The following is an 18997-nucleotide window of genomic DNA, read 5'->3' as shown; positions in this document are numbered from 1 at the left end:
GAGGGAATCGAGATGCTGTATCCGACTTTCTCTAGATGCGTCCAGCAGGCCTGCTGTGGGTGCCAACCTCTCCCTCCCTGCACACCGACGAGGGAATCGAGATGCTGTATCCGACTCTCTCTAGATGCGTCCAGCAGGCCTGCTGTGGGTGCCAACCTCTCCCTCCCTGCACACCGACGAGGGAATCGAGATGCTGTATCCGACTCTCTCTAGATGCGTCCAGCAGGCCTGCTGTGGGTGCCAACCTTTCCCTCCCTGCACGCCGATGAGGGAATCGAGATGCTGTATCCGACTCTCTCTAGATGCGTCCAGCAGGCCTGCTGTGGGTGCCAACCTTTCCCTCCCTGCACGCCGACGAGGGAATCGAGATGCTGTATCCGACTCTCTCTAGATGCGTCCAGCAGGCCTGCTGTGGGTGCCAACCTTTCCCTCCCTGCACGCCGACGAGGGAATCGAGATGCTGTATCCGACTCCGCTCACCTGCTGTCCGTCCCTCTCTCGTTCTCCCTCGCGCCGCCAGGGGAGTCAGACACCTGCTTTTAATTCTGGGCACTTTCACTACTTTCTTCAAAAGTGTACACTTCTTCGAGTAAACACAGTTTTTCAGAACTTGATTGTGAAATAACTTTAGATTTATAGAAAAGGTACAGAGAAAGCACAGAGCTTGTGTGCAGCCTCCGCCGAGCGTCCCCAAGTGTGACATCTGACATCTCAATTCTCTTCCTCCTCCTGCACTCCTGCCCTGGAATCAGGAAAGGGGACTCCACCTCCGACCACAGCAGTGTGATTATTTCATAATATTCTTCTGTGAGGGGAACCCAGCCCTGACACCCTCTCAGGGCCAGTGACTGTGTGGGTTACTCTCTTCAACATTAGTTTAATCTGTTTAAAATTGGAGACAGCAATATAACTGAACAAAAGAACCAGGAAACCATTTTTTAAAAAGTGAACTGCTACTCTGGGGAGGGGCGGTAGTCTACGGAAGAACAACAAAAGGGAAGGGGCCTAGACATCCCACAATAGTCATTTCCAACTTTCTGCACATCAGTTTCCTGACAAGCAAGGTAGGAATAAATACCACTTGCTCTGGGCCCTGGCCGGTTGGCTCAGTGGTAGAGTGTCAGCCTGGCATGTGGAAGTCCTGGGTTCGATTCCTGGCCAGGGCACACAGGAGAGGTGCCCATCTGCTTCTCCACCCCTCCCCCTCTCCTTCCTCTCTGTCTCTCTCTTCCCCTCCTGCAGCCAAGGCTCCATTGGAGCAAAGTTGGCCCAGGCACTGAGGATGGCTCCATGGCCTCCGCCTCAGGCGCTAGAATGGCTCTGGTTGCAACAGAGCAATGCCCCAGATGGGCAGAGCATCGCCCCCTGGTGGGCATGCTGGGTGGATCCCGGTCGGGTGCATGCGGGAGTCTGTCTGACTGCCTCCCTGTTTCCAACTTCAGAATATACAAAACAAACAAAAGAATAAAACCACTTGCTCTGCTCACCTGACAGCTTGGTGAGGTAAAGTGAAATAGACGGTATTACAGTTTGTAGAGTGAGTCTTCACAGACTGTCTGTAGAATGATCATCTATTCATAAGAACCCAGGTTTCACTTCCCAAAAGGTTACTACCTTTTTTCATGTGGCCAAGAAACTGTGACCTGTGGTGGAGAAAGGTCCTTCACTAAATTTCAAAATTAGTTACAGATGGCCTTCTGATTGCCCTTGGGAACTGTACGCATTGACATGAAGTAAGTTCATGTCAAAGCCTTTCCCTAATCATTACTTATTAAAAATTCACTTTTACAAAATGTCTGCACTATCAAATCAATTGTCCCATACATAATACCACCTAACCTTTAAACTCAGTTCATACTTTACAAAGTGCTCTTGCATTTATTATTACAAGTAATATAATAACTTGCAGAGCTAAAAGGAAAAATAATCAGGATAATAGTTGGGGACTTTAGTACCCCACTCCCAACAATGCATAGCTCATCCAGACAGAGAATTGATAAGGAAACAGCAGACTTGAACAGCACTACAGACCAAATGGACCCAACAGACATAGAGCATTCTATCCGACAACAGCAGAATACACATTCTTAAGTACACAAGGAACAATTTCTAAGAGAGACCATGTGTTAGGTCAAAAAACTATTAATAGAAAATTCAGGAAGACTGACACTGTAACCAAGCATCTTCTCTGACCACAACAGCATTGAAACTAGAGATCAGTAACAAGAGGAAACCTGGAAAATTCACGAACACATGGAAATTAGACACTACCCTCCTGAGCAACCAACGAATCAAAAGAGAAATTAAAGGGGAAATAAAAAAGTTTCTTCAGACATCTGAAAATGGGAACACAACCAGAACTTGCGGGATGCGGCCAAAGCACCTCTCAGAGGGAAGTTCATAGCAATGAGCTCCCAAATAAAAATCCTAGTGCTACACCCTAAGGAACTAGAAACAGAAGAACAAACTGAGCCCAAAGTTCGAAGAAGAAAGGCTACATTTTGAGTTAGTAAAGCAGGCATTATACAAAGTCTCAGGACTGGGTCCAGAGCTCAGTGCTCGGCCCTTTCCAGTGCAGGTTCACAGCACAGAGCATGGGCCCATATCCGAGCGGCTCTACTCTCAATTTGAGATGAATAAAAGCTCATTCCTACATAAAGTGGACACCTCAGAGTATTAGGGCTTCATTCTCTTGGAAAAACGAGAAAGACTGCAAGATAAGGCATGTCAAAACAATCTCCCCGTCCCAACCCAGACCGATTCGCCCTGATCATTCTTCCTCCAATGTGAGATGATGATCTGGTCCAGCCGGCGCCCTTGTAACACAGGGGCCCCGGGCATCCCGGGGGCCTCAGGTTCTCTTCCAATAAAAGGCTCTGCTGTTTTTCAGCTTCCTCGCTGGCCAACCACATGCTGCAAAACAGACGCCCTCCTGATCAAAACACCAAGCATTCCGGGGACTAGTGCAAACATTCAGGTGTGAAAGTGCGCCGGAGATGAGAGAGCCGCTGAACAACCGACAACGCTCTACGCTTCCAGCCAGAGGAGCGTGAGTTAAGACTTCAAGGAAATCACACTTCACTCAAAAGAATAAACTTAATGTTAATCAAAAGGTGGTTTTGAGTGCAGCACTATTCTGCCTCTCTTCTTCGATTATTCATTTTGAGGGTGCAGGGTTCAAAAGAGGAGGTCAACCTAGAGATGCATAATATTTGAAAGCCTGTGCAGAAGAATCAACTCAATTCAGTTAAAGCTGTTTGGTATTATTTGCTCCTTTACTGTGCTTGACTCTTACGTTCTTTTTAACATAAGAGAAACAACACTCTGGACAGCTAGTGTGCTGCCAGGTGCAGTCCGGGGAGCACGTGTGTCAGGACCACCCGCAGGGTCACCAACAGCAGACTCCCAGGCTCCGTTCCAAGCCACCTGAGTCAGAGTAGGAGCCTGCATTTGGACCAGGTCTGGTTTGTTACGCAGTGAGGTCGGAGAACCACTGTTCTACACAACGACATGAAATGACGAAAAATCTAAACATATCAAAGCTGGACAAGGACAAGGAAAACGGTTCAACAGGCTTTCAAAACAGATACCCTCACTAATATTACGTAGCTGTACAGGTGGGAGAATGCAGCCTTTTATTTAAATAGAAATTTTTTTAAAAGATTTTGTTTATTGATTTTAGAGTGAGGAGAGAGAGAAAGGGGGAAGGGATGGGAAGCATCAACTCATAGTATTAGTTGCTTCTCATATGTGCTTTGAACAGGCAAGCCTGGGGTTTTGAACCAGTGACCTCCACATTCCAGGTCAACACTTTATCCACCGTGCCACCACAGGTCAGGCTGCAGCCTCTTACTTTTTAAATACAGCCAGTCCAGGTCTACATTTAGAATAGAGAGACATGGATAGGAAAAAAATGAGCTAAGTTTGAAGTGGTATCAATTCTTTCTTCAATCAGTGAGATAAAGAATGTTTTTTTTTCATATTCAATTGATTTTCATTTTATTAATAGATACTTTATTAAAGCCCATTTCAGAAATCACTTCTGGAGTTATGTAACTGAACAGTGACTTAACTTTAAAGAGTTTGAAAACTACTTTAAGTACACAACCTTGTTAAACCACACTGAAGAGTGAAAGAGTTAACACATTCCGCAAGGTGTGAGGCAGCCTCCTGTTCGCAGACACCGGCAAAAGTGTTGACAGACAGTCTGTACACTGCTTTTGGCAAAGCCAAGTTAGCTCTTCCTAGTAGATAACAAGACGACACATTTTAATCTAACAAGACTTCTTGAACTCTTGACTCAAATACAAAGGTTCCAAAAGTCATAATCAGTGTAAACTGGTGTTTATAGAAAATGATTTTCCAGCCTTTCAAATAGTGTCACCTTACTTACCCTTTTGTGATCAACGGGAGTTCCGTAGTCTAGTCATTCTGGGATCTTATCCACGTATGTTGCTTCTCTAATTTATTGACCATAGGAAAGTTACTTAAATTTTCAACCTCAATTTATTTATTTATTTATTTATTTATTTATTTATTTATTTATTTATTATTCTTTTTTTTAAATAAAATGCAAACCACTAGACTTAGAGCTGAACACTGATGCCAGGAAAGGGCAGCACTCAGTGAATGTTACTACCTTGCCCAGCTCATGATTTTTACACAGAAGATGGCAAAATCAACTAGTATTTTATATCATTATTATGGCGATTCCAAGAAATTTTAGTGAATTAAGGTTTAAAATTTTATTTGTATCACAAAATAGAAACAATCAGGGCAAATGTATAAAAATATGTAAATTAGCTACGAATTCTAATTGCTAAAAATAATTTTGAAATACAAAGGTCCCTTTTTTCCCATTAATGTAAACAGAAAAAAAATGTGATTCCAATGATTAATATGAATAAAAAATAGGAATCCCCAAAAATATTTATGGCTCTCTAGTAGTATAGCAATACAACTCTACAAGGAATAAAAATGACAAATTTATCCTCGATCTCATAAGCGGTATGTTTGCTGTGGATGTAGACCATACAACTGACCTGCAACCTATTCCAAAGGCTGACACTTTCAAAATGATCTGATTAACTGGGATTATCAGACATAAAGTAAAATGTTTCCAAGAGAATTACAGCTCACCTTACCTTATTATTTATTCCTAAAAACAGACACACTATATTTAGACAATGTACATGAAAGCATTTGTGCACCAAAACCACCAAGTATTAGCACAGTTTAAGGGCAAAACCAGCTTTCCCTAGCTACTGGCCTTCACGAGTAAAATCATCCACTCACTGAGGCACTCAGTGCCAGGCATGAGGTACTCGCTACAGAGATGAAGGCGATACTGGCCTTGACCTTGAAGAGCTCCCAGTTCAGGACTGTGACAAGGAGTCTATAAAAATAAATATAAGAGCAATCTGAAGGGCGTAGAAGGCAAAATTAATTAACTTGCTTGAAAGATCTGGGTGAAACTCAATTGAAGACAGATATTTTAGGTAAGACTTGAAAAATGAGTAATGAGAAGGCGTTTGAGAAGCAAAAAATAGAAAGTTAGTGGAAAGAGGCGAGAGCGCATTTCAGGCAGTGAGGATAGCATGCAACAAAGACGCGCAGAATAGGTATGGACAGACCCATGGCTGGGGCCTGGGAGGGGAAGGCAATATGAAGAAAGGGAAATGAATGTGCAGACATCACAAAGCTCGACTGGAGGCTTACAGTCAAATCTGACATGGTCGCTTTGGCATGTCTGGACTCATTCCCAAAGCCAAAATGGAGTAATTTTTTTGTTAAAAACATCCAGTAGAGGACATGTGAGATTTACTGTGAGGGTAGAGAGGAGAGAAGCACACCCGGAGACAAGGTGACCTGGTAGGTGACCGCTGTAATATATTCCAGGTCAAAAACTACGGTGTGTGGCCCTGGCCGGTTGGCTCAGTGGTAGAGCATCAGCCTGCCGTGCAGGAGTCCCGGGTTCGATTCCCGGCTACGGCACACAGGAGAAACGCCCATCTGCTTCTCCACCCCTCCCCCTCTCCTTCCTCTCTGTCTCTCTCTTCCCCTCCTGCAGCCGAGGCTCCACTGGAGCAAAGTTGGCCCGGGTGCTGAGGATGGCTCTACAGCCTCTGCCTCAGGCGCTAGAATGGCTCTGGTTGCAACAGAGCTACGCCCCAGATGGGCAGAGCATCGCCCCCTGGTGGGCATGCCGGGTGGATCCCGGTCGGGCACATGCGGGAGTCTGTCTGACTGCCTCCCGTTTCCAGCTTCAGAAAAAAAAAAAAGGAAGAAAGAAACTACGGTGTGTAAGTTAGAGCAGCAGCAGGCAGAGCGCTGAGGAGGGCGGATCTGAGTGGGACCGAGAGCTCAGATGGTATCGTGTGCAGGATGGAGGAAAGGAGTCCGACCTCAACTGCTGGCTCGGGGGATAAGTGCACAACAATGCCACCACAGAAGATGATGAACGGACTTCGAGGGCCAGGCTTGAATGAGATGACACTGCAGAGTGTTCAGGAAGCGAGGGGCTGGGGAGTCTAGAAGGTGACTGCACAGGATTGGATTTCCGGGAGGCAGCTCTTCACTGGGAAAAATGCACCTGCCACTCGGGAAGGGGAGGACCAGGTAAGTAAACCTGTAAGCCATCGCCTTGTAGGCTGTAGTACAGCCGTGGGATGAATGGGAAAACAGCTGACAGGGAACCCCTCCATCCACTGCAACACTGCTTAAGGGGAATGGATGCTACATCCACTTGTAAGACCTTTGGACAGTCATGAAACATGACCACACTGAAGACTATGAGACAATACGGGAAACTGCCTGATATAAGTTGAAAAGATCAGAGAATACATAAAATACCATGGATGGCTCACAAAAACATTATACTGTAAGAAGGAAGCCAGGCACAAAAGGAACATACTGTATGTTTCTGTTTCTATGAAGTTCTATAACAGACAAAACTAACCTAAGGTGACAAGAAGCAGCTCAGTGTTTGCTTCTATGGAAAGAGGCATCTACTGAGAAGGGGCATGGGGACATTTTCTGGAATGACAAATATTCTATACCTTGATCAGGGTGTAGGTTATACGAGTGTGTTTGTCAAAACTGATAGAACAAGAGCATTCCAGTGCATGTAAATTATACCTTAACAAAATATCACAGTACAAACTTGTCTATAGTCATATAAATAAATAAGAAGAATATGCATAAATTAAAGTATGTCAGGAGAGTGGAGCTATGTATAAGCTATTTTCCTCTCACTTCAAAATTTTAATTTTCATACAGTGTTTTTAAATTAAAAAAAAAAAACTTTAGAGCCTCAAATGTCCACAAATATTTATCGCTTACCCATAAAAATGGAAAGCACATCATATATTTTTTCAGAGGAAACATGAAAGAATCTCTGCAGTTAAAAAGTTTACTATCTGGCCTGACCAGGCGGTGGCGCAGTGGATACAGCACTGGACTGGGACATGGAGGACCCAGGTTCAAAACCCCGAGGTCACGGCTTGAGCGCGGGCTCACCAGCTTGAATGCGGGGTTGCTGGCTTGAGCGTGGGATCAAAGACATGATCCCGTGGTCACTGGCTTGAGCCCAAAAGGTTACTGGCTTGAGACCAAGGTCACTGGCCTAAGTAAGGGGTCACTCGCTCTGCTCTAGCCCTCCCCCCCCACCATCAAGGCACATATGAGGAAAGCAATCAGTGAACAAGCAATCAACGAACAACTAGGAGGCTACAACAGAGAACTGATGCTTCTCATCTCTCTCCCTTCCTGTCTGTCTGTCCCTATCTGTCCCTCTCTCTGACTCTCTGTCTCTGTCAAAAAAAAAAAAAAGTTACTCTCTGAAGACAACAGGAAAACTTGAGACTTAATAAATACATGAACACGAAGTATCAAGGGCTCGCTGGAGTGAAGGAAGCCTCATGGTTTGGTTCTAAGACGACTGAGAGGGGGTTTTTGAAGACTCTTTGCAGAGGCAAATGGAGTCATTCCACAAAAAGGACATGGCCCAGACAGCAGAAGCATGCAGGCTGCCCAGGAGGTAAGTGGGGTTCACCTGGCAGTACAGGACATGGCAGGGAGACGGGTGAGATGACAGTGCGGAAAGTCAGTCAACAGAGGGGACACGGCAGGTTCAGAACGTCAGTAGTGAGGACTCTTTCTGGGTTTCAGTTCCCTGAGTGTATCAGTTGTTCTTTATTCTTTGCAGTTCTCAGTAGTTTGAGACCCTTACCTCAATATTTGTAGAGGGGAAAATAAAATTACCCAGCGAGAGAGTTAACACAATGGCCCCTCCATTATTTCGGAGGGAAAAGACGGATACCGTCCTGAGGTCCTGGTGACAGTGGTGGCTCTCTTCTCGAGATCCCGGCGATGGCCCAGGCATTATGCCAGTTGCTTCACATACATTAACCATTTAATTCAAGCTCCCCCAACAACCCAGCAAATACATAGTAACTCCACATCACCAGTGAGGAAACTGTACTCAAAGAAGTTAGGTAACATTTAACTAAGTCATTTAACTAAGTAGATGGACAAAAACCAAGACTACGACTCACACCCACGCACTTCTACTGTAGCGGGACTGGGCGTGTCCCGCTTCCACGCGGGTGTGGAGAGGGACAGCAGCCTGTTCTGAGGGATATCTAATAATCTTGTGTCTGTGATATCATAAAACAGAAAGTGTGGGTAATTAATAACTACACACACCGGAACACCCACCACACACTGAATAGCAGTCAACACTCGGCGCCAGACACTTGAGCAGGTGCTGTCTCAGGTGACCCCCACAACCACCCCCGAGGCAGACTGTTAGGACAGCCCTTTCACAGGGAAGGAAACTGAGGCGGAAGACATGTCACACGACTTGCCCTAGGTCTCCCAGCTACCAGACTGGAATCTGGACAGTGTGATGATAAGTCTAACTAACCACTCGGCCCTACTGCCTTCAATTTTAAAACTGAGTTTCAAACTTGACCACGTAAGCCTGTTTTTTTCCCCCCTCAGTTCATGCCACAAATAGTCAAAGTGGCAGCTTTGAGAGCATTCTCCCTGGACCGTTTAATCCAAAGAACTATTTAAGGGTAGAGCTTCTACCCTGTCCCCTCTCAGAATCAAAACCCTTTCCAAAATGTGTTTGGTTATGACTCGAGCTATTCCACCTGATTCAATAGCAGCCATGACATTCCCAGCGTCTAGCCTCGGGGGACCAAGTGACACGGCCAGCCGGGCCAACCACTGCGTCCTGACACTGTGATAACGGCAGGAAAAGACAGTGGAGCACTCTCTCCTTATCACGGGTGGAAAGCTGAGAGTGGGGACAGACTGTCACGGCTACTTTCTGTCCGGCTGTGTGACGAACTGGAGGTGCTGAGTAGCTGGGTCCCAACTCAAATCACTTAATTGTGCAGGTGAAAGAGGGTGCCCCATTCAGGCCGACTGAATGAGAGCAGTGTTCCCTGGCACTTCTGCCCTGTCCAGGGGTGAAGCTGAAACATGAACCAGCAGGCAGGCTCATCTCCATGTCCGCCGGATTCTAATGAACTCTGATCCACACTCTGAAAGGCCTCCTGCCTGACCATCTAACTCTATAGCCGTTAAATGACTAAAGGCACCGAGAAAAAGCAAATTTCGTCGGTCCTTTGGGTGATGAAAAGGGCAGGAGTCTAGCGAAGCGACGCAGCAGAGAGGCCTCCCAGGCTCAGAGCGGTTTCTCGGCCGTGCTGTTCTCAAACTGCTTCCCTAGAACTCAAGTCTTCGGGGCCCTGCAGTTCCATCTGTCTCAAAACTACTGTCCCATACAGAGTCCGTCACTCCCAGAGATCAAGAGAAGGTCAGGAGCACAGGGTGGCCGGGCGAGGTATTAGGAATCTGGAGGGTGCCCCCTGAGTTTGGCATTGCCCCCCACTGAGAGGTGGAGAGAGAAGAGGAAGGCGGAGAGAAGTCTTGACCCCACACTTACTGCTATTTGATAGATGCCCTGGGGAAAAAAAAGAGTGTTCAAGTCCAGCATGTTACACTGGCAACGTTGACACTCTTCGGTCTTATTCCAAGAAAGCTGAGCTTCTCCTAGAGCCAGATGACCACAGTTATCGTCTCTGGCTGTGGCCTCCCCATGATTAATACACATGCCTCCACACACTCTATGTGGAGACTGTCAGCATATGCAGAAAGCAAAGGGCAAGGACTTCAGGCTTTCAGTGACCAACTCCAGAAAGCTAGAGCTGACACAAGAAGCAGATTCTCGAGGGTCTGGTGCCTAGAGCACACAGGGGACCCCCAAGGCCAGTCAGGTGGCTCCCACGTGGTTGCTGAGGTCGGGAAGGAAGTACTGTCCCTGTTGCATGAACCCTGGGGACTCTTCCAGAGGACTCTTCCAGAAGAGACAAGAACTAAAACGGAGGCCAGCCTGGGAGAGCAGGGCTGGGTGGCGGGTGCTGCGGACATCGGGGGCACATGGCTGCCTGCGACACTGCGTCCTGACTCACCTTCCAGCCCATTCAAATAGCACGATGAGCACAGAAACAAGCCAGCTTCAGACTGGCCACCGCTACGCGCAGCCTCCTCCCAACTCTGCTCTCCGCTCACAAACCACCCCGAGGAGGCGTAACGTAATTACTGTTATCAGAGAGGGAATTCTCTCACCACTCCTCCACGTGAAAAGTGGCTCAGAAATAAATATGACTGAATTATTTAACAGGAACCCACACCAATGGCAACAACCCCTCTCCTTCAGGAAGAGAAATGTTTTGTTCATCAGAAGCTCGCTCTGCTGGGCTGAGTCAGATCAGTGCCAGGAATTCTGTGAACTTGAGGTCAAGCTGCCAAGATTCAAAAGAAATGTCGACGGTAAGTAAGCGTTTGCACAGACGCACCGGAGTGGGACAGCTAACAACTGCTGGCCTGCAGCCCCAGCCACAAAGCAGACAGGCACACCGAACTGTCCGACTGGCCCCTCGCCCCATAAAACTTAAGGGAAAAGCTCTTACCTAGCTCTCCCCGGAGGTTAACAAGTTCTTGAGATAGGGCTTTGTGTTGTTTCAGCGCTTCCTCCCGCTGCGGAAAACAAACATCAAGTTACTCGTGTTTTCAAGAGGGTCCCTTTCAGTGAGGCACACATTTGTTATCACCAGAAAAATGAGACGCTGAATCGAGAAACTGAGATATGAATCATTTAGGCTAACAGTTTGTGTTGTTTAGAAAACACAGATGTCCCTCAGTGGTTAAGGAAATTCGTGTTTCAAAAAAAAGAAAAAAAAAAAAAGATCTGTATTTTCTCAGGTCCTCGGGAAACTTTCATCTGAGGCACTGAAAAATATTTACTTTGAGCCATGCTTCATGGCTGAGCTGTAGAACCTTCCAGCTAATGCATACTGTACTTGAGACGTAATGCAGTCTCCTCCTTCAAGGGCAAAGAAGACCTGATCAGTTTAAGATGAATATTTAATGTTCTAGACGTATGCACTTGCATATACTTTCTCCTATATTTGCAAATTAAAAAAAAAAAAAAAAGTTGTGTTACAATCCTTTACTTTAAAAAGGAAGACACAAAGTTTGTTATAAAGCTACAGTAAAAATAAAAAAGTAATCCTTTAAAGACAAAATTAAATTGATTCTACTCAGCTACACATTATTTTCTAAAGAGCATAATATTTTGAATCAGCTAGAATTCTAAGTAGATGCTAGAGAAATGAATTAAAGAGAACCAGGCAGTTGTTTCGTCTTAACACAGCAATGATCCATCTTGCCAGAAAGAACAATTTCCCAGCGACCGGCAACTCAGAGCGATCACACATATACACAACGCTTACACAAACACAGCAGTTGGAGACCGTTTCTTATCAGGGAGCCCCCACCCCAGGGTGGAAGGGAGGAAAAGGCAGAAGTCAAAGCTCTCTGAAATTGCCCGCATAGGATCAGCGGAGAAGGAGCTCCCGCCCGCACCTGGAGCACAGTGTTGCAGAGATCATGAGACCCAGCCTTTGCAGGCAAGAGTCGCTTGTCATTTAAAGCATCCCCCCCTAATTCTAAGGCAAACACCCTCTGCCTAAGTCCCTGACATCCGTCCATCAAAGCACTAGAAACAAACACTAATTACCCTTGTCGCTGCACATGGAGAATAGAGGCACATTTTGCTGCTGGAGCAGCCCATTTTCCAGCTTCGGTCTCCAACTCCCCCCGCCCCCTGCACCAGCCAAGAAGTGCACAGGTGGCCGCGCCACCCACCGGGCGGTCTGGCTACATTCACAGCTCTCCCAGGAGGAGCGCCATGGGTCCTGGGTTAGCCTTACTTCGCGTCCTGCAGGTTACTGTCTGCCTCAGCCGCCTCTCTCCTCACAGAAGCTGATGCTGCAGCCTGTGCCTTTGGCACAGGCAGCCTGCGAGTGCTTAAAGCCACAGCCCTTCATTTATGAAAAACGAGCGCCAGGCATCAGACTGATCGATCGCCACTTAGCTTAAATATCGGCTGGGACAGGGGAAAGAAAAACTGACCTTTTCTGCGTGGCTAATGGAGTTATATTTAGAATTGGGAACCTTTTTATTCCTCACTTAATTGAGGTCATTAGATGATCACACTAACAGAAAAGGGAAACTTAGACTCTAACACTGTGCGTGGAGGGAGCTGACCAGCTAGGTGAAGAACAAGGAGAGTGTGTGTGTTGTGGCTTCGAATATAAAATGACATCATCAAACGGGCGGCGTTTTCTGCAAAATTTGATTTGAATGCTCAGAATGTGGTCCACTGGTGTTTTAAGGATAAAGTGTGGAATCGTGATTTGAAAGTTGGGAGGTGAGATCTATTTGATAGCTTTTCCTTTGTACACTGTAACAGTCTCTCACCACAGAGCTGAGGAAGTTAACGACACACCAGCACTGTCATAAGGACATTTAACAGCGACTGAAATTTCAGAGACACTTTCTCATTGACACATTTTGGCCTTCATGGTGTTCTAAAGGCTTGATGTTTAAAACACACTCTTCCGTTATTCTGAAATCAGAGATCACTTAGTCCAAGTTTCAAAAATAAGGAGGTACAATAATGGGTTTTCCAATGTAGAAATGAAAGTTTGAGGGAAATCAACCTGGATATAATGAAAAGCGGAAAATACATGTACTATGGCTTCTCCAAATCTCATAAACGTAAGCCATAATTCTGCTTGCTTAGTAAACTAGTTCAGGTAAGTATTAGCAAGTTTTGTTACTGAAACGGCAAGAAAACCAGAAGAGAGCTTTCTTAGATATTCACAAGCAACCCTGCAACACATTCCGTGAACTGGCTTGTAATTCACCTTTTTTTTTTTTTTTTTCCAATGGAGAGTAAATTGCTTATAGAAGGAGAAGCTGGCAAGAGGTTTACTTTTCAAAATTCCATAAAAAACTAAGATGGCATATAAATTTCCAAGAGTCATTTTGTGGAAACTTTTATATCCTATCACAGCTATGTGTGATCTTTTTACTTTTAAAGGGCCACTGGGGACAAGGAGTTTCAGGACCGGGTGGGCATTCCTCCCAGCTCCGCTGTGCGCAGCCTTCCTGCCCTCAGAGCCCAGAAGCCATTGCTGTCTCCCAGCCTCCGTCAATCCCAGTAACAGTGACAGGAACACCGTGAGGTCATCTTTGGCTCTCCTTTGTCTAAACGGGTATGCCAAAGTCAGTCAGTTTTTCCTTTCTGCTGCATCTTCAATCGCTCTTTTCTTTCTTTTTTTCCTCTTCTTTTTTTTTTGTATTTTTCCAAAGTTAGAAGCGGGAAGGCAGTCAGACTCCCACATGCACCTGACCGGAATCCACTCAGTATGCCCACCAGGGGGTGATGCTCTGCCCATCTAGGGCATTGCTCCATTGCAACTGGAGCCATTTTAGCGCCTGAGGTGGAGGCTATGGAGCCATCCTCAGAGCCTGGGCCAACTTTGCTCCAATGGAGCCTTGGCTGTGGGATGGGAAGAGAGAGACAGAGAGAAAGGAGAGAGCAAAGGGTGGAGAAGCAGATGGGTGCTTCTTCTGTGTGCCCTGACTGCAAATTGAATCCAGGACATCCACACGCCAGGCCAACGCTCTACTGCTGAGCCTGCCGGCCAGGGTCTCAATCGCTCTTTTCTATGAGAACTCCCTCCACCCTTGTCCTGATCCTCACCAACCCACTCCTGGACTGGCAAAAGCATCCCTCCACACTGCCTTGCTGAGGGCAGCCAGATTATCCCATATTCCTTGTGCATATATACACCCTTGCACAAAAAAAGTCTTCCTTTACATATGTAAAAAAAATATCACCCTAATTCCATGAACCTCAACTGCGCAACTGCTGTTCAGACTCCTGGCTCCTCTCCTGTCCAGGTCCCCCTCGCCATGCCCGTCCCACCTGCATACTCTGGAATGCCTGGGCCGCTTTACCGGACCCATCAGACAAACCTTGGGTGGATGCTAAATGTCCATCACAGATGCCACCCCCTCCCCCAAATGCTTAGACAGGACATTCATCCTTTTGGGTTGGCTGGCAAATTATTACTCAACACCAATTAACCAAGCACCATTCCAGATGCTGGGGAAAAAATGAGAGAAATTTAAGGCATGGCCCCTGCCTTCAAGAAGCCTGGGACGGAGGTAGAACTAAAACGTCCATGCCCAATTCTTTCATGTCTCAGAGCAGATGAGCTCATCGGAGGGGAGGCAGTGCAGGATCAAGGAGAAACAAGGGGCCTTCAGTAGGACCCTGCGTGAAGTGCTGACTGTACAGTGCCCGTTCCGTAATGGACACACACTGTCAGTTTCTGCCCCACTCCCCTCAGCAGCCTGCCCTTTAAGATACCTACCCTTGGCCCTGGCCGGTTGGCTCAGCGGTAGAGCGTCGGCCTGGCGTGCAGGGGACCCGGGTTCAATTCCCGGCCAGGGCACATAGGAGAGGCGCCCATTTGCTTCTCCACTCCCCCCCCCTCCTTCCTCTCTGTCTCTCTCTTCCCCTCCCGCAGCCAAGGCTCCATTGGAGCAAAGATGGCCCGGGCGCTGGGGATGGCTCCTTGGCCTCTGCCCCAGGTGCTGGAATGACTCTGGTCACCGCAGAGCGACCCCCCGGAGGGGCAGAGCATCGCCCCCTGGTGGGCAGGGCATCGCCCCTGGTGGGCGTGCCGGGTGGATCCCGGTCGGGAGCATGCGGGAGTCTGTCTGTCTCTCCCCGTTTCCAGCTTCAGAAAAATACAAAAAAAAAAAAAAAAAAAATCAAAAAAAGAAAAAAGATACCTACCCTTTACTTCAGATGATAAAATGTGTTTTGTCACTCAGATGCTGAGTGCCTACTTCTTTTTATTCAGCTGCTCCCATATCAGTGGTTCTGTCTTAGATCATAAACTGCAGTCCAGATAACAAGATTACTTAATTCTCTTTGTAGCATAACATGCAGAATTCCATACGATATGACAAAAGAGGGGGGTGAGACTCTAGATAGAAAAATGCTTCCATATTCATACATTAAATATATGGAGTGCTCCAAGAAAAAAAAATGGATTCACCATAATTTAATTAAAAGCCCTGAAATACAGGCACTTAGTCCCTGGCTGGCATCCCATCGGCGGGCATAACTCTGCTGGCTGCTGACGAGCGTGAGCAGCACATGGGGCTTGCAGAAAAGATGGATAAGACAATGCATGTCTGACCTCCTCCCCAGGGCCCACACAATGAATGCGTCTACTTTTTCTTTTGTTCTGAGACTATTTTACTCATAGTAGACTGCTAGTGTCATTCAAAAGTCGCCTTTGTTTAGGTGCTAATTGCAAAAGTAGATTGGAAGCACTCTGGGTAATCAGTCGGGGGTTTGGGGGCTGACCTAGAAACTTGTCCACAGACCCTTGTATGAAGAAATTGGGATCACTACCAACCCTGCCCTTCACGCTGGTGGTCTGTCCAGAATGCCGCACAACTACGCAAGGATAAAACCAGCGATAACTAAAAGCATGTGGTGTTTCTTGAGAAACAGAAAGTATGGTGTTTGTTTCCAGATTCATGAGATATTTATTAGAACTTCTGGGATGTAATGAATTTCTTCTGCCACTAAAGTGGAAAAGTTGTACTTATTAAATAGATTTGCAACAAAAAGATAAGTTAATGTTCTTGTATTCCTTATAATCCGCCACTTTTACCCATAAGCCAAAGCTCCAAACCCATTTAGAAAAAGTTAGCAATACAAGGTATATATGTATACACAGATAAATCACACCTATAAAATCCATATCTACCCATCTACGTATCAGTCGATCAATCACTTCTGTAATGGAGGGTTCAGAGAAATCATCTTGAAGAAATTGCCTAACTTTTCCCCTGGTTATGTCTTCCCTTTCCAACTGTCTTATAACAGGGCCCTGTACACATTAGGCAATCAGTAAATATTTGCTGCTTGATTATAAAAAGCTGGCAAAGAGCATTTCTATAAAGGCTTTATATGCCCAACTCACACCTGGGATTCCATCCTCCCTACTCATCCACCCGCTCATTCAGGTGTACAGTGTGCTCTGTTGGGTGCGAGGCACTGCCACTGCTGCTGGAGTGGTTTCCTAAGGAAGAGCTAGACACAGATCCTGCCCTCAGGGAGCTTCCCATCTTAAAAAGCAAAAATGAGTGCTAAATGGTTACCTTCAAAGGTAACAGAAAGTAAGTGCATAACGACAGTAGACAAACTATAGAGCTAGAAAGACCAGGAAAATATTCATGAAAGAGGGAGTCTTGAGCTGAATTTTTAGAAATTCAGTGGAGTCACAATTACATAGGCAGTAAGACCTAAATTAGGTATAAAATGAAATTCATGTACAGTAAAAGAATCCAGGCCCTGGCTGGCTGGCTCAGTGGTAGAGCATCGGCCTGGCATGCAGGAGTCCCGGGTTCGATTCCCAGCCAGGGCACACAGGAGAAGCACCCATCTGCTTCTCCACCCCTCCCCCTCTCCTTCCTCTCTGTCTCTCTCTTCCCCTCCCGCAGCCAAGGCTCCATTGGAGCAAAGATGGCCCGGGTGCTGGGGATGGCTCCATGGCCTCTGCCTCAGGCACTAGAATGGCTCTGGTCGCAACAGAGCGACGCCCCAGATGGGCGGAGCATCGCCCCCTGGTGGGAATGCCGGGTGAATCCCGGTCGGGCACATGCGGGAGTCTGTCTGACTGCCTCCCCGTTTCAAGCTTCAGAAAAATACACACACACAAAAAGAAAGAAAAAAAAAAGAATCCTTAAAATTCATTAAGAATTTGCCTGCTGTGACCGACAAAGCATCTCTCAGTATGTCCTGTCCTGTGAGGTTTTCCGATAGAGTGGGAACTACTCTTTCTCCAGCTGAGCACCTGATACAGTCTCTGGCTTGTGTTTAGGGGACAGGTCATACGGGAAGAAAGTATCTTCAAACACTAGGATCACAAGACTATGGAAGGTTCATGCCCACGGTGTTTGGGGACTGAGAATACAACTGAAGGAAGAGCAGACTCTTGTCCTTCATGTCATCCACCCCTGGACTCACTGAGAATCGTGGAAGACACAACTGTCTGATCTATTTCATTTGCATTTTTAATTTCAGCTGTCTTTCCAGTGAATCTGCCAAATACAATGTACACTAAATGGAGGTGGTGATGTGATGCTATGATAAGAAAGAGCCGCCCTGACCAGTGGTGGCGCAGTGGATAGAGCACCAACCTGAGATGCTGAGGTCCCAGGTTCAAAACCCCAAAGTTGCCGGCTTGAGCACGGGCTCATCTGGCTTGAGTGTGGAGGTCACTGGCTCTGCTGGAGCCCTCTGGTCAAGGCACATATGAGAAAGTAATCAGTCAATAACTAAAAGTGCCACAACTACGAGTTGATGGTTCCCATCTCTCTCCATTCCTGTTTGTCTTTCTCTCTCTTTCAGAAAAGAAGGAAGGAAGAAAGGCAGGAAAGAAGGCAGGCAGGCAGGGAGGGAGGGAGGGAAGGAGGGAGGGAGGGAGGGAGGGAGGGAGGGAGGGAGGGAGGGAAGGAGGGCTGGCTGAATATGTATATGGTCGGGAGAAAGGCAGTAAGTAGTAGGCCAGTAATGGTATTTGCACAAAGGCTGGAAAAGCACAGGAAGTTCAGGGGATTCTGAGCTCACAGTGTCCTCGACCTGAGTTCACGTCCTGATCTTCTTACTAGCTGTTCAATGACAGTCAAGTTTCTTAACAGATCTCTAAGCCTCAACTTTCTTATTTGTCAATTCCAACTTATAATCTTGGAGAGGATTTAGTAGGTAAGACTATCTGGTACTTAGTAAACAGTCAACGAATGTTAAATCCCCCTGGTTTCTCTCCCTCCCCAACTACGCAGCTGGCGCACTGAGCAGTGAGAGGAAGGTTAGGACGGAGAGCCGGTGCCAAATCCGCCTCATGTTCCCAGCTGCACGGCAGAGTCACCTGAAAGAAATCCAGTGCGAGCCCTGCGGGCAAGGTGAATTTCCTAGTAGCCACATTTTTAAAAAATTTCAAAGATGAACTTTTATAATATATTTTATTTTAACCCAGCATATACAAAATATTATCATTTCAACTTAGAGTGGATAGAAGTTTATCAACGAGACAGTTTACATCCTTTTTTTTTTTTTCATTCTAAGTCTTCAAGTTCCATGTGTATTTTACATTTACTGCATATCTCAATTGAGCCTGACTACCCTTCGAGTGGTCAGGAGTTTCATAAGGCTAGTGGCTACAGCAGGGGACAGACAAGCTACAGATGATGAAGAACCCCTGAGGTTTAGTCAGGAGGGTGGAATTTTCTGCAAAGATGAATCCGTTAGCAGTGCCTGGGATGGGTCACGGGCACAGTGCAGGCCTGGACACTGAGGAGAAGTTACAATCTCGGGGACAGTTCTTCAGGGGCTGAGCAAGGCTGGCATCAGGAAGAAAAAAAAGAGTGATGAAGGGGAGAAATACTGTGGGACAGGAGGTCACAGGACTCAATGGCTGATTCATGCGGGAGACAGAGGTGAGGAAAGAGTTGAACATGGGGTTGTGAGGCTGGATGTCATAAA

General features: G+C 46.5%; 1 protein-coding gene across 3 annotated transcripts in view; it reads right to left on the bottom strand.

Moving 5' to 3' along the window:
* The window catches only part of MTUS1 (microtubule associated scaffold protein 1), a 156750-nt gene that overhangs the window by 17036 nt on the left and 120717 nt on the right, over positions 1 to 18997 (bottom strand). For all 3 annotated transcript variants that reach the window (XM_066380227.1, XM_066380226.1, XM_066380228.1), the window contains one exon: positions 10986 to 11052. In XM_066380227.1, coding sequence (XP_066236324.1) covers positions 10986 to 11052 — 67 coding nt within the window. The remainder of the gene's footprint in view (positions 1 to 10985; positions 11053 to 18997) is intronic.

This window comes from Saccopteryx leptura, chromosome 4 (assembly GCF_036850995.1).
Source record: "Saccopteryx leptura isolate mSacLep1 chromosome 4, mSacLep1_pri_phased_curated, whole genome shotgun sequence".
Taxonomy (NCBI): Eukaryota; Metazoa; Chordata; class Mammalia; order Chiroptera; family Emballonuridae; genus Saccopteryx; species Saccopteryx leptura.
This window is presented reverse-complemented; position numbering and strand designations above follow the sequence as displayed.